This window comes from Chinchilla lanigera, unplaced genomic scaffold, assembly GCF_000276665.1.
Source record: "Chinchilla lanigera isolate Chin_1 unplaced genomic scaffold, ChiLan1.0 scaffold00005, whole genome shotgun sequence".
Taxonomy (NCBI): domain Eukaryota; kingdom Metazoa; phylum Chordata; class Mammalia; order Rodentia; family Chinchillidae; genus Chinchilla; species Chinchilla lanigera.
This window is the reverse complement of record NW_004955406.1, coordinates 16338791-16355627: the sequence shown is the minus strand read 5'-3', so window position 1 is coordinate 16355627 and position 16837 is coordinate 16338791. Positions and strand designations below refer to the sequence as shown.

At 40.0% G+C, this 16837-nt stretch overlaps 1 protein-coding gene across 2 annotated transcripts in view; it reads right to left on the bottom strand.

The window, feature by feature from the left end:
* Pappa2 (pappalysin 2) overlaps positions 1-16837 on the bottom strand; it is a 262402-nt gene that overhangs the window by 74538 nt on the left and 171027 nt on the right. For both annotated transcript variants that reach the window (XM_013520972.1, XM_005374904.2), the window contains exon 15: positions 2555-2726. In XM_013520972.1, the coding sequence (XP_013376426.1) occupies positions 2555-2726 (172 nt within the window). The remainder of the gene's footprint in view (positions 1-2554; positions 2727-16837) is intronic.

Here is a 16837-nt window from a genome sequence, read left to right as displayed (position 1 = left end):
TTTCTCTGTCTCTCTCTCTCCCTCTCTCTCTCTCTCTCTCTCTCTCTCTCTCTCTCTCTCTCTCTCTCTCTCTGTGTGTGTCAAAAAAAATGTAAGGCATATATTTTGTTGTTTTAAAAAATTTCTTTCTCTTTCTATAATTATTGGACAGAACATAATGTAAAGAATGTCAACAATAAAGAAGATGATGGAGAAAACTGGAATCCAGGGAGAAAAAATATAAATGCTTGAAGGTAAAGCCACATCTTGCATTGCCATGTGGATGGAGGTGGGCAGCTCTATGGGAACTGGAGGAAGGGCTGCCTGCCCTGGGCTGGAAGGAGGAGCACTTGAGGGGAGGGTGTAACAGAGGGATTAGCCTTGCAAGAGGGTCAGCACTTCACAGCAACTCATGGGAGGTGGGAGAAGAAGGTGTCTAGGCTGGGGATAGAATAAGACTGAGAAAACTTGGAGCTCATGGCTTGTTTGGGAAAAACACAGCAGTCACTCTAGTACTGGGTTCAAGGTCAGAGAAAGAGAGGATTACTTCAGAGACCAGCACGGCACCAAAGTCAAGGTCAGATGCCTGCTGAAGGCACCTGCCACCCTGACACCAGCTTCTGGCTGCAGCTTATCCTTGCTTCCCAGTGTTTCCCTGCTGCCTGCCAGAAGGATCCAAGTCAAATCCAGACACATTTTTCTACTTAGCTTCAGTTCTTGTGTCAACAACAAGCAAATATCCCCACTGTCTTGTGATCATGAGCCGGACTTGTATCATGTCCTTCATGAGGCCAGCCTCGGGTGACAGGAGTGGTCAGTCAGCTGCAGAGCTCTGTGGCTGAACCTGCCATATGGTTGGCAAAGAGCGAGCTCCTATCTTCTCCTCCCAACCAGACCCTGCCTGGTACACACCAGCACAACAGAAGTCTGGCTCAAAGCACAAGCCACTAATCACTTAAAAAATGTCTCTCAAATTTTGCATACACTGCCTGGTTTTCCTCCTGGCTTTGTCAGGTGTTATTCATTTTGTCTCAAGTTGCTCCAAATCTTAATGCATTGTAAACACCGTGTTTGTTTGTCTTTGCTTTACATGTCATGCAAGCCTATTTAGTTCCTACCTTCTCTGTTCTTTTTTATTCTTTCTACCTTATTTTATTTTTTTCTTTTTATTTTTATTTTTTTTTTTTTTGGTTTTTTTCCGGTACCGGGAACCAAACTCACGACCTTGCGCATGCCAGGCAGATGCTTTTGCCGCTGAGCTAAATCCCCACCCCCCTTTCTACCTTATTTTAATGTGCACATACTTTGCCTGAGTTAAAATGAGCTAAGAACAACAGGTTACAAGAGCTCTGCTTTTCTAACTAAAGTACCCTAGACCAATAAGTTAGTTCTTTAAAAGACAGTAAAGCTATTTCTAGGCAGAATTTAGGTTCTCTGAAACTCAAGGTTGTGTCTTTCTAACCATTTTTAGCCAAGTGAAATATTTTCACATGTTCACAACCTGTTAAGCAAACAATTGGCACAAAATTATTTTTAAAAAAGTCTAATCTTCCAAACCGTTTATGTCTGACTAATAAACACACATTAACTCTTCTCTGATAATACATCTTCACAGTTCTCTCCTTAAACCCTATTATCTTTTGCCTAGTGCCTTCCTTTTCATCTCAAAATGTGGTCATGTTTTCTAAAGGTTGGTTTCATGTTTTTAATTCCTTTGTAGAGTGTTGCAATCTCACTTAAACAAAATTGGAGAACAAAGTCATAGGGGAACGTTATTATGTTGATAATAATGCAGCTTATCACAGTGTCATGTGCCTATCATTTTACAAGAAGCTTTTAAATTGTTTCTAGCCAGTCATCTTTACAACACAATGAAATGAGTACTTGTGTTTCACTTATTTTACAAATGAGGAAACAAGCTTAAAGAGTTTCTTTCATGTGTTTTTACCTAAAGTTATATGCCTAGCACATAGAAGAGTTGAAATTTCATTCAAATCTGTCCCTTGAAACATGATCTTACCCAATATATTCTATTATCTTGAAACTACATTGAAGTCTTGGAAATGGTGTTATAGCAATTTGGAATGAGGCTTGTAGAATGTAGAAATGTAGACAATTCAGCCAAAGCTAGTATCATGATAGAAACTCTGCCTCAGTAATAGATTTAATACTTTGGGGTGAAATCAAACTGTATTTCTCTAACATTCTTGTAAGGAATCACAGATACATTGATTACAATATATCTTGCCTGCAAATTATGAATGGGTTGCATTCTCATCTCAAAGTTAAAAGTGGGGGACATCATTTCTGGCAGGAAGACAAAAACAAAGGAGAACAGAATAAGCATTCATATCTACTGCCCACCTACAGAGCAAATTCTCACCCTAATAAATAGACTTGCACATCCTTTAATACCTTATATTTTTATTAAACCATGCTTCTTTTTTCATGTTACAGCCTTAATTTTCCCCTTTTGAATGGCTTATAAACACCTGCCCTTCCCCAGTGAAGCCAGGAGAAGGGTGGCTTCATGCCCCAGAAGCTTGGTTTTGGTGAGTATGGGCTTCCAACTCACCTGAATGGGCCTGAGGTACTGCCCACTGCTGGTCTGAAGGGCAAATCCCCTTTGACAGGTGATAGCACACTTCATGTGACCTGGGCTGCTAGAGGTACAGTTCACCATGTCCGTGTGTTCAAGCATCAGTGGCACACAGTTGATCGGCTTCCCGCAGGGCCTCTGGACACAGCTGGAGATAACAAAACAGAAGCATCTGTTATGGCTTACATCTCAATGTCCCCCAAAAGCCTAGTGTGCTTGTTGGTGGGGTTTTGGGAGGTGACTGGGTCATGGACGTGTGATACTGGCTTAGACCACTGATTGGTTTAGCGCAGTTGTGAGTGTTCATGACAGATTTATTGAAGAGGAAAGACTTACCCTGGACGTGGGTAGCAACAACCAATAGCCTGGATAGAATAAAAAAGGAAAGAAGAAGGATGTCTCCCTGTTTCCTGCCTGCCATGATGAACTGTTTCTCCTCTGCCACATTCTTTTGCCATGCTGCTCTGTCTCGGAACCAACCAACTATGGACTGAACCTCTACAAAATGTGAGCTAAAATAAATCTTTCATTTTTTAATTTGTGAGTGTTGAGTATTTTATCCCAGAAATGAAAAATGTAACTAAGCATCTCAGGACTGGCTCAAAAACAATAGCAGCAGTGACTTTACAGCTCCCTCTAGGAAATACACTCAATTAGCGAGAATCGTTTGTTTTCAAAATCTACATTTAACACATCACTTTGAGTATTTCCTAGAATGATGGCACATGGTGAACATAAGCAATATCAACTATTGAGTAATAATTAACCAACTTTGCATGACTCCTCCAGGAGAATCACTGGTGATGGGGTAAGGTGGAGAACAGATCCCAGGAGTCCTGAATGATATCAGAAATGAACAGATCAGGGGATAAGGCTTGAAATACTGGGCAACCAGCCCTGCTGGGTCCCAAACAATCTGAACAGATTCAGAACAAAGCTCAGGAGTGAATCTTAGAGACCCCTGGTTGCATCAAGCATCAGCTGCTAGATGTTTGATCACAGAGAAGTCCTTAGGGGTACTGAATAAAGGTCTTGGCCGTATGAGACAACAGAAAAGGTACCATCTTTTTACCAAGTCATATGGGAATATTTTGACTACTGGTGCAGCTAAAGCATCACTCATCACTGGATATCAGCAACATTAACTATAAATTGGGCCCATGAAAGGAAGAGAAATTCATACACCCTGAATGTCTATGAAATGTCTGACATTGCACAGACATCATCACAGCAGAGAGCTGTTTTCTAGATCAATAAGGCCAACCAACTAGGAACAAGAGAGATGTATAAACTCCCCAAGGTTCAAGAAGATTCAGCCTGGGCCTATAGAAGAGCAAGGATGCATTGGAGCAAGAAGAATGTAGCTCTTCCACCATGGCTGAACCATAGAGATTACAAATTAGTGCTAGCACTAATGAATTTGAATACTGTATCTTCTATTTGCTATTTATACGATACAGAATGAATTACTCCTTTCCTAGCATTTCAGCTCCCTGTCCTATAAGATGAAATCCTGTCTCAGTCACTTTCCTCGTCACTGGTACAAAATATTTTACACCCACAACTTCAAGGAGGAGAGGTTGGTTTGGCTCCTGATTTTCAACGGAGTCAATCTATAGTCAGCTGGTGCCAAAACAGGAAGGGCCTAGCAGAAGAAAGCTGCTCATGGCAGAGCAGCTGGAAAGCAGAGAGTGAAGGGCAGAGTTGGGGAAGAAGCTATATACCCTTCTAAGTCATGCTCGCAGTAACACACCTCTTCTGACCAGACCCTGTTCAGTGCATTAATCAATACTCTGATGTACAGGGCCCCGTGATCCAGCCACCTTCCCAAAGTCCAAACCCTGTACAGATAAGCCTGTTGGGAGACAGTGTAAGTATCGTAATGGCACATATGTGATTATTATTCCTAGGTTAATTTCCTCTGCTGCTCCACTGAGGATGGCCCAGAACCTCACATCAGTGACGTGTTTCCTGGTGATCACTCTATTTTATCACTCTCTTCTGTATCTTTACTTGATTTGTTGAGATTTCTAAAAGGCCTTCCTTCTGAAAGAGGTCTCTGAGGATATCTTCTTCCTTCACACCTCCCAGTGAAATTGTAAAAATAACTTCCTTCTAACATTTCTTTTGCTCTATCTTGTACTCTGCATGTGTTTTCTTGTTCTTAAAATAATGTGTGTTTACCTCTTTATCCAAGTTCAATTAGTAATTGACTATTAACTTGAGTTAATACTAAAGTATTAACTTCTCAAAGAGAAATACTACCTCTCACCCACTTTTATAGTCTCCCTACACTTTGCTATATATAGTAGGCACAATAAAAACACATTGAACAAAATTTCATACTGCAGACAGGAAAGTAAGAGAATGACTATCAAAGTGGGAAATTTTCTAAATTATATGGTGACAGATAGGGATCTGAAATACAAAAACATTATCCAGCAATGATTCTACCGTCTTGCCCCATTTATTCATTCATTCATCGGTAAACATTTACTAAGCACTTACTCTTACAAGGCATTGTTCTGAACACTGGTTTAACAAGGACCATTCCCTTAAGGCACCTAAACTATGGGGGAAGATGGAGGGAGACCCTAGTAAGATGTTTTCTGACAAGATGTTTGCTTGCTCTGTATGTTGTTGTCGGTAGTGCTAATTACTAGCCAAAGTGACTAGTGAATCTCACCCATAGTGTCCTCTATTTGCTCTTGGATTTGTGTCAGTAGTGAATGATTATATCAGAGAGCTGGGCAAACATAGAAGAAAGTGGAAAGTAAAATATCATTGAATATGCACCTATATAATTGAGAACTGATGAAAAAATGCAGTAGCCAAAGAAGACCTGATTGGATCTGACTGTGATAAATTGGTTGCCCCTAACCTTATACCCACGGGATTTAAATCCTATGCCAGTGACATTCTCATTTCTTTTATTCATTCTTTTATTCTCATTTCTTTTATTCTTGCTAGGTATATGATGGGGGAACAGGAGGTGAGTAATGTAAAAGAAACTTTTGCTCCTTTATTCCTTGATTATTCCCTGTGATGATGTGCTGTCCACCATGGGACCTGATGAAGGGACAGATGAATGCACTGAGGGAGGGGGAATTGTTATTGAGAACGTGAGTTCCCCAAATCCAAGGGTGGTTGTTGGGCATACAATATAACAAAAAAATCTTTGTCTCTGAGTCTTTATTTAATATTTGAATAAAAGCGCTAAAGCCTGACCATCTTTTATGGAATGAGATGAGGATACCTCTCGAGTGATGCTAAAGAACTCCAAGCTCTATTAACGCCTTGGTTTCTGTGAGCTGATTGCCAAAAAATTAATGTGAAAGACTACATGCTATTTTCAGTGACTTTATCCAAGTAATTCACGTCACTGAGGACAAACACAGGCTGAGACAGGACAGAAAACAAATAATTAAGTGAGCCTTCTTCCACTAAGATGGGCCAAACTTCAGAAAGCACAGCTGCCTTACTCCAGGGTGGGCCCCAGAGGAGCAGGGCAGGAAGAGCAAGACAGGGAGCACACCGGAGGGGAAAGTGGCCCAAAATAAGACCAAGACCAGAAAAAAGAAAAATGAAAAAAGGACCAAACCTAGACCTGTTTATGAAGTGAGAAATGGTTTTAGGGCAGCTGCTGCAAATTCTTTCACTAGCTTATATTTCCATTTGCTTCCTTTTTAAGGAATTTGTTTTATGAGGACGGTGTTTGTCAGATCGTTAGCTTCTGATGACATCTGGTACCAATTGAAGACTTCTCTCTCTTGCACCCCAACCCCAAACCCCCTTTGGAGACTCTCTTCCACTGAAAACATTGCCCCTCAGAGTGAGGATGCAGTGAGGAGGTTTCTACCATCCCACCCTCCCCCAGACTAATGGAAGCCGTGGTATCATAAAGACATGCTGAGAACAAAAATAATTCATCTTAAAGCTGTCTTCCTATAGTCCTTGGACAAAGTTAATGGAAGTGGCAGAAGGGATGCCCCTCAATGCCCTAGAGAAGTGGGAAAGGAGGTATTTATCTTGGTTTGACATACAAGGAAACTAAAGCTGTGTGGAGACTGGCTGGAGGCCACACAGAGAGCCAGAGGAAAATCTCCAGCTGCATCTCCAAGCCATGCCTCTCAGGGCCAGCCTAGACCAGAAAGCCATCACCTCCATAAGGAGATGGCTTCTCTGCTGCTTTCTTCCCCCTTTAGGAGCTAGCAGCTCAAGCAGGAGTGAGTGAAGTGGGAGCTCCTCAGCACAACAGGCAGAGGAAAAGGATAGGACGTTTATCCATTATAGTTCTGAGTAGTTTTCCCTTAAACAATAGAATCCAGCTGCCACTGCCTGCAAAATGCTCTGTAAGTGCGAGTCCTTCTTTGGCAGCACCTCTTCCCCCTTCCACCCGCTTTTTCAAGATCTTACCCACACCTCATCACACTGTGTTCTCAGGTGGAGCTATGATACTCCCCATCAGATGTGATTCACAGGTATGTCCATTTAAACAAGGAACAAAGACTTAATCAAAGGATGGAATTTTCATAATGGGATTTCAAGCCAGTGGGCCCTTAGAAATCACACTATGGAGAGGGCCACCAACCCATAATTGTAGCTTTGCTCTGTGTCTCTCTTCTTCTCTTAGAAACATGTACTTTTTCTTCTAGTCCTCACTTCCATAGTTTCAAGGTAAATATATTTTAATCCCATACTCTGGAGGCCCCCAGGATCAATCCTAGAAATGTCCTGCTGTCATGACACTTGTTTTCTCCTGGCTGGTTTGGTACATAAGGATGCCTGCAGGTGAGAAACTACTTTGGGCACAGCTCCTTGTAAGGGGCACTCATTCTGTGAGGCAGGGTTTCTAAACCATAGCTGTGCATTAGACTCATGTATGCAGCTTTTTAAAAAAATGGAAGCTGCTTATAAACCCAGGACTCTGGGAAGCTGAAGAAGGAAGATCACAAGTTTGAGCCCAGCCTGGACAACTTGGATTTAGTGAAATCCTGATTCAAAATGAGAAATTCATAAAGGGCTGGGAATGTAGATTAATGTGAAGGTCTTGGATTCAATCCCCAAATCTCTAGTACTGAAAAAAACTAAGATAGGTCAATGGGAGTGGTGGGGAGGAAGTGATTAAAGTATACTGTGTGCATGGTCAAATCTGCCAAAAGGAAACCCATAAATCTGTGTAAACATTATGTACTAACAAAGGTGTGGGATAAAAAGTAGACACCCAGGCCTCACCCCTGGGGATTTTCATTAGTTTGGCCTGGGGTGAGATCCTAGCCTCTGTGATATTTTCAAGTTTCAGAGATTTTGTTGCCTCTGTGATACTGTCAAGTTTTACAGATTTTGGTGCTCAACAGATGTGAAACCCAGCCCTATAAAGATCCTGATATATGTAACCTAAAAGATATGTTACTAAATTCTATAGGTCAAGACTACAAAATGGCAAGGGTGACTCCAGAAGCAGAAATGAGTCTCACTGTTCCATCATTATGGGTTTTTTTATGTATTCAAAACAAAATGTCACAGAGAAGCCACAAAGCATTTCCCCTGTTCTGAAGAAACTTTAAAAACAGTGGAAGAGAGAAAATAATTAAATCATTTTACTCATTATGAACCCAGAGTTCCTTAAGAGAAAGTTTTATCATTGCATTTGTTTTGACCTTAATGAATGACTAAGATCTGGAAAGACGGAAGAGATGTTCTGGGAAGCTATTTCTGAAGTTTTACAGACAAAACACAGGGAAAGACAGTAATTTCAAGATATGGATAAAAACACAATTTCCTCTACCACTGGGAAATGAATAAAATTTGGTATGTGTGAATCCTCTTAAATTCTAACAAATTCAGAGAATTCCATAGTGAAAGGAATCAACATCTATATTTGAAGTTCAAATTTAGAGGCAGGTCCACAAAGTCTTCCTGTATTGTTCAATGGGTAGCAAGGAACAGGATAAGGCTAACAACAGGAAACAGACTTCATTTTCTACAGGTGGAAGGGTCAGACTCACTAGCAAATTTGTTATCAGCTGTTTATAAAGGACACTAGACAGCTCTTGTTAGGGTTCCAGTTCTTTAGGCCACTATGGGGATATTGACATAGTATCCAACCCACCTCTAGATGCTGGAAGCTGAGTAGTTTCTAACAAAAGAATAACATACTGGCTGTTCTGCTGACAGTCACAGGCAGCCACCATCCAACATTCTGCTGTGGGTCTGGGTGAGTTGGCTACTGATGGTGAACCTTTTATAGCTTTCAATGATACAAACAGCCCACTGTGGCCCATGCATCATGGGTTTGCCGCCACTGGTCTGGGCCATTTTGGAAGAACTTTAGAAAGCTATGACAGTATTCCAGAATCAACTAGAATCATCCTGAAACCTTTGTTTCTCCCATGCAAGAGCTGAGGAAAGTGTATGAGCTGAATATCGCCCCCTGAGATCACAATCTTAGAGAAATCAGACTTTGCTAAAATTGAAATGGAACTTAAAGATAATTCAACCCAAGTTCCTTACCTCAGAAGTCAGAAAACTGAGCCCAAAGAGAATTATGGAATATTCTAGATCTTCTGAAAGCACTAGGACTATAATATAACAACAAAGAACTATTTAATTAATCTTTGGTCCAAAGTCAAAATGAGAGTGACACCAACTTTTGAATTTTTCTAAAGTCAACATCCCAACCTCTTTTTTATGGCTGAGTAGTATTCCATTATATAATAAAACCTCATGTTTTTATCCATTCTTCAGATGATGGACATCTGGGTTGTTTCCAAGTCTTAGCTACTATGAATTGTGCTGCTATAAACATGGGTGCACATATATCACTGTGGTATAATGTTTTTAATTCTTCTGGAAAGATACCCAGAAAGGGAATACCTTGGTCAAATGGTACCTCCAATCCCAGTTTTCTGAGGAATCACCACATTGATTTCCACAGTGGTTTCACCAGTCTACATTCCCACCAGCAGTGGAAAAGAGTTCCTTTTTCTCCTCAGCCCTTCCAGCATTTGTTATCAGTTGATTTTTTGATGATAGCCATTCTTTCTGGGGTGAGATGGAATCTCAGTATTCTAATTTGCATCTCTGGAATGACTAATGATGTTGAACATTTTTTCATGCATTTCTTTGCCATTTGTATTTCTTCATTTGAGCAGTGTGTATTCATCTCTGATGCCCACTTTCGGATTCAGTCTTTGAATTTGAGGGATCTGATTTTTTTCAGTTCCTTATATGTTCTGGATATAAATCCTTTGTCTGTGGGACAACTGGCTTTAATTTTTCCAACTCTGTGGATTGTCTTTTCACTTTGTTGGTGATTTCTTTTGTTTTGCAAAAGCTTTTTAATAAGGTGAGAACCCATTTGTTGATTCTTTGTACTATTTCCCTTGAGGTCTGGGTTTTATTCATGAAGTTTCTGCCTACACCTATGTCTTCAAGATTTCTACCTACTTTCTCATCCAGTAAATTTAGTGTGGCATATGTGCCATAGGTTTGTCATCTATGGCATGTGGAAAGCCAGTCTTTGCATGTGGAAAGCCAGTTTTTCTAGCACCATTTATTTAAGAGACTATCTTTCTTCAAGTGAATATGTTTGGCTCCTTTGTTAAAGATAAGGTGGCTGAATGTCAAAGATAAGATGTGTCTGCATCTTCTATTCTACTCCTCTGATCCTCAGGTCTGGTTGTGTGTGTGTGTGTGTGTGTGTGTGTGTGTGTGTTTGCCAAAACCACGCTGATTTTATCACAGTAATTTTATAGTATAATTTCAGGTCTGGAGTTGTGATGCCCCTTGATTTGTCTTTGTTGTCCAGAAATGCTTTTGCTATTCTAGGTCTTTTCCAGTTCTAAATAACTTCAGGAATGTTCTCTGTAGGTCTCTGAGGTATGTTAATGGTATTTACATTGGATTGCATTTTTTAAAAAACCATTAAATGGAGTTTTTTATAGGAAAATGGATGCAACTCAAGACCATACTCATAAGTGAAATGAATCAGACCCATATGTGTAAACATTATACTGTCTCACTAGTTTGAAAAAATGAACAAGTAAATAAGATCTGAAATGTACAGTAGATATTGTGAATTGGAAAGAAACTGTTCAAAAGAAAAGACAAACTGTGATGGGGAAAGGGGAAATAAAGAAAGGAAAAAAGAATAAAATATATATGTATACATAAGATAGTTAAGATTGTTATACAGCCAGTTTCTCTGAGTTGGTTAAAAAGAAAGTTTTGTGCTAATATTGTATAGACAAGATATCATGCTTATATTATCTACTCTGAATAACTACTAGGAAGACAACAATGTGCAGTGTATCAACTATTGTAACTGTCCTGATAACCTGTTTTGAAACTAGGTTTCATTGTTATGTTTATCTCCTTTTTTACATGAAAGAACAGCTGGGATGGGGGAAGGGAGAAAAGAAGGAAGGGACAGAAAAAATAGCTAAGATATTTGTACTACTAATTTCTATCAGTTTATTGAAAAGAACAGTGAATGCTTAATTGTTTGATCAATTTTGCATACTTGTATCTGGTAATCTGAGCAACTACTTTGAAGATAACAATATTGGCTATAACAACCATTGTTAATTTCCTATCATCTTGTTTTGAAATCCTGTATCATTTTCATTGTTTTTTAAATTCTCTTTAAAATAAAAAAATAAAAAATAAAAATAACATCCCACCCTAGCTGAAGCATCCAGAAAAATCTGACCACAACTTTTTTTCCTAGCATCTAAATTATTTTAGGATAAATTGTCTGGCATCTGTACCACACTTTTCAAGAAACAGCCTGCTTTGATGGAGAAAGGAGTAGACCAAGGCCGCGTGACTGGGTTCCGGTCTTGGATTGCCCCTGTTGACCTCTACGACCTTAGGCATGTCTCTTAACCATTCTGGCCTTCTGTCTGCAAATTTGTGAAATGACAGAGTTGAACTAGATTCTATCAAAGCTCATTTCCAGTTTTAACATGGTATTTAATTTCATAGATGAGGTGATGGTGGTATTGGGGTGGAAGTACAGAAAATGCATGAACAGACAGGATGTGGTACTGAACCCAAGAAAGAGTTTTTCATATCCTTTCTTTCCCAGTATAAATCTTTTGCTTAATTCCTGATTTTTCAGTTGTACAGTTAAGCAAAATATTGCAGTGCCTCTGTCCAAGAAGTACCACCATTGACTAAACAGTAATCCTAGTAGATTTCTCTAGAACAGCTCCACTAAGGTTAGATAGTAAAAGAAGATCAGATTTCTCTCCATTCCTCCACTCTGTTTTATTGATTCCGATTGAAACCAGTGGTATGGGATAAGAAGGAATATATGCTCTGGATTTGGCTACAGATGGGAGTAAGATGTAGGTGGAATGGACTGAAAGAGAAGGAATCCTCATCCATCCTCCCACCACCAATTGCAAAATCAAATGTCACAACAATAGCATCTATCCTTAGCTTTGCTGTTGCTCTAAACTCACCCAAAAAACAAAAACTAAGCAAAACAAAATTTTCCACTCTGCCTCTCCATTCTACGTCTTCACCTCTGTCATCCTTTCTGCTCTATAACACAGGAACCAGGTTAAATACCAAATAAATATCTAACACCCTTCTTGGGCCAAACAGTGCTGGTAATTTGCAGTGTTTTATGGAAGGACCACACAGACTGTGAAGGAAGAATTGACTCAAGTTCTTCTCTTGTGGAGATTTTCATCTGAATCTCATCAGTAATGCTGATTCTTCCCTCACATGATAGAGAAAGGACAAATCACTGTACCAAGCAGACTTTTTCATTCCTGTACTCTAGGGAAGTGGAGTTTGTTCCTGTCCCTTTATGTAAGTTTCAGCACAGAGTGTGGCCCCTCAAAATAGTCCTATCTGGGCATGTCCATCTCTCCTATAATGTGACTATCTGTTAGTTCAGGCCCAGACTCTGGTGGCTCCAGTACATGGTAATTTACTTTGCTCATTTCTACTTCTGGTCACAGTTTTTACCATAACAGAAGTAACACCAGAAGCCCCATCCAAATGCCCCTGTCCTTCTAAAGAGAAACAGATTTACATCAAACAGCCCAAAATACTCCCTTTCAAAATTTCTCTCACCGAGTTTCAGAGCCCATGATTTTCAGGTAGAGTATAAAATATGTTGAATATCAAAGAAAAGTCAAAACAATTCAGTTGCTGGCTAACATTCAGAAATTGTGCTTCTCAACACTGGTCCAGGGAAGCAGAATCATCCACTTGAAGCAGAGGAAGGGTCTATATTCATACTGATATGTCTACCCCCACAATACACAAAAGCAGTAGCCATCCCCCAGTGAGGCATCTCCCGGTGAGGAGTGACCCCTACAGCCCGCCAAGTGACTGCACTGTTGACTCCCATCCTGCCTACTATTCATCTCTGCACACCACTTAGACTATGAATTTGGAAGTGACACTTCCTCAGCCACATTCACAGGCTCAGCCTGGAGAATTTTTAAACATGTGGAGCTAAGTGAGAAACAACACTGATGAAGTTTAATGGGCATGGGCTTCGGACCATGCCACTCCTAGAGCAGTGGCAGGAGGAAGCTTGTCTTCTCCATGGGCTATTCCTAAACTATGCATAAACAGAGATCCTAAGGATTTGTACAAGCACCTTGAACAGGTTCCAAAATCACAGGCAGAAGTAGAACTTAAAACATATGCTGGGCCCCTGTGGGACTCATGCTATCCTCAGTGGCTACTTTTTCTTAAAAAAAAATTTCTGGGCTCTGCAACAGAAGCTTCATGTTTCTCCCATAATCTATTAATCCCAGAATTTGCCAGTTCTTGGTTGACATCAGATTTTGGAACATTACTGCCGTCTGTTCTTTTATTTTTCCTAGCACTCTCAAGTCTGGCAACGTTAATAGTTTCATATGGAGAAGTGAAGGCCTGAAGGAGGGAAGAGACTGCACTAGCATCAGGAGGTGAGACTAGAAGGCGCAGCCAAAAGTGAGAGGCAGAGACATGCGGCTGAGTTTGTCTCAGCCATTCCAGTCACCAAACTTCCATTCCAGTCACCAAACTTCCTCCACTGCATGTAGAACCAGCCTCAGCCCGAGAGTCACTCTAACCCAAGTTCGTGGTCACATTCATCAATCAGCATCTGTCAACTTGGCAGGCCAGAAAAACAATAGATAGAACTTTGGAAATACTGGTTTGCTTTTATTTTCTGTACTTTTCTCACCAGCTGCTATGAACATAGACGATCCTGACAGAGTTATCCCTGAGCAAAGTTGGGACGTAGGTGACACTTTTAATTCATCCTTCTTTTCAGCACCATTTTTCTACTGTTCATCTTCCCTGAGAATCTCCAGAGGCCTGCACTAACTTTAATTGCAGCAGGGTCCTGATCTGGTTTTTGAGTTCTCAAGGTCCCTAAGAGCGTATGTTTGGTATACATAGTTGATAAACATGTTTATTTCTGGTATACAGTTATTTACTATTTTAAAGACATGTTCTGAGACTTCAAGAAAATAATCCCTAGCGGCAGAATTTCAGGTATTATAATTCACTGGGGACTCCCTATTTTGAAGGCTCTGCTTTGAAATCAGTCTAATCCTTGGAATTAGTTTCCAGTTCTAGGTCTCCTTAAGATAGGTGTACCTGCTTCTAGCTTTGGATTGAAAGCTGCCAGCAACTTTTTCTCAGAAGATATTCCACTAAAAACAATCTCAATCTCTAACATGGTAATGCTTTAATTTTAATGAAGGTTATTCCAGAATATTCTTATCCACTTTCCAAATAAACCCCAAATGAGGACACATCCAAGACCTTTTCATTCTTCCTCTATGACCCTATGAAAAAAAAAAAAAAAACTGCCATAAAGACACAAGTAGGTCCATGTCTCCTAGTGCAGACCTGGTGTTCACCAGGCTATTTGTCACTGACCAGGGAAATCAGAATCCTCTCTAGTGGGTTCTCCTCTTTCTCTTTTATTTTATGGGCAAATCATTCTGGGAAAAGGAAGTTGGGCAAGAAACCTAGGGAACAATTGAGCAGCTATAATTCTTTCCTTGCTCAAAAGAAACTGAGCAGAAACAAAACCAGATTCAATGTTAATTTGTTAAACCGCTTTGGGGAAGAAGATAATCAAATGAGTAGAAATATAATACATATTTCATTTCTATAGTACTGCCTTTCCCAGCAGCAAGAAAGAACATTTCCCACTATCCTGGAGCATTAAAAGAGAACCCTCTGCTAAGAATAAAAGGCGAGGAACCAAAAAATAAGCAAAAGATTTAACCTTCAGTCTATAAGCAAAAGAAAGAAAGGAATCTTTTACTTTAGAAAGCTATCAAACTAGAGACCATCTGAAAATTCTACATAAGACTAAACAGAGGAAAAGAAGGACTGGCAAGGTATCAGATCTCATCCAGGCAGAAAGGAAAGAGAAAGGTTGGCATTTAAAATATGAGCTCCAAATAACTGAAGTACAATAGGAATTGCTAAACCAGCAGCAGTGAGTGTTCCAGAGAATAACCAAGCATGTAGCAAAAGGACAGATAACAGAGATGGAATGATTCTAATACTAAGATCAGACTCAGAAACTGATTATAGCATGGATAGAATGCCAAGGTACTGGGCTGTGCCCTGCTCCCCGCTGGAGCTCAGAGATTCTATGACCTGGACCTACCTCTTCTGGTAACTAGAGCATAACCAAGAAGAACAGTGTCACACCTATGCCCATCCATCTCCTAAATAGAAAACATAGCCACTTCCTCCCTGAAATTCCTAAGTATTATTATAGTCACAGAAGCAAAGATGAATGGAAAATTGCTTTGCTTTCTACCACATCCCTCTGCCCCCAAGAAAAATCCTATGTCTAATGAATTCTCCATGAACAATGGAGGTAATACTGCCATCCTCTGCATTTGACTTGTACCATCTCAGTCAGCAGAGCCACCTCTTCAAGAGTGCTTCCTAAGGCTAAAGCTGTCTTTGCGTCACAAGCAAGTCTTATGGGAAAGGTATCTGAAGAGAGCAAGTAACTGGGGTGAATCAGTCTGACAGAGCATAAACCCTGAATTCCAGCTAAGTTTACAAATTGCAAACAGACAGTGGAGTTATTTGGGAGTAGCTAATTGTTGATTTTTCTCCCTGTATTGTGCATTTTTGCAGACTCCATCTCAGGAACTGTTAACATGAAATCAGAGGCCACATAGAGCCAAGCAAAGTGAGTAAAGTAGTATATGTGTATTTAAGTCAGCAGGTCTCTGTCTGTGGACACCAAGGAACTCCAATCAACATTATTTATTGATTATTTCTTTTAAAAAAATTACCTGATTATTTTCTTTACACAACTCGTTTAGGAAAGTAAGGCAGGTGTCTTAAGTATGCAGCTATATATGAGCATTTTTATAATAAATATACAAGATTTGGATATTGAATTCCAACTAATGTCCAGGACAGCAACCTAATAGCAGACATTTTTAGTGCAGAAGGTAAATGCTCAGCTTAAGGGTTGTTACCTTGACTATAGACCCATACTGAAGCATGATACATGTGCTTGTTATTTTTCCTTCACTAAAATATTACTCATTGTTCTAGTCCCTTTCCCATCACCAGACACAGTACCTGACACACACAACTTAGAAGAGGACCGGTTTATTTTGGCTCACAGTTTCCATCCATGCACCAGTGGATTCAAGGCAGAAACAGCATGAGGGAAGGACACACAGAGGAAAGATGTTTAATCCATGGCAGCCAGGAAGCAAAGAGAGAAGAGAGGAACAAGACAAGAAGATACCCTTCCAGGCCACGCCCCCAGTGACCCACCCCCAACTCGGCCCCACCTCCTGAGTCAGCTCTAGCTCCCAATAAGCCAATCACCTTGCAAACACATAGGCTTTGGAGGATATTTTACACATAAAACATAACATAGTGAAAGAAAAAAAGGAGAGGTAGGAAAAAAAAGAAAAAAAATCTGAGGATGACATTGCTCTTTAAAAATATTCAGATTCTACTTAAAAATAACACATTTTCTTACAAACTTTAACATGATTTAACCATATGAATTAGAAATTTCACCTCCTTGTGGTATGTATTCAAGCTAGTTAAAATTTATAGCTACACGAAAACCTGCTCTTGGACTTTCACAGCAGCTTTATTCATAATTGCTGAAACTTGGAAGCAACCAAGATGTACTTCAGTAGGTGAAGGGGCAAAAAAACTTAAGGTGCACACCCAGACAACAAAATAGTGTTCAACAATGAAACAAAATGAGGTATCAAGCCACACAAAGGC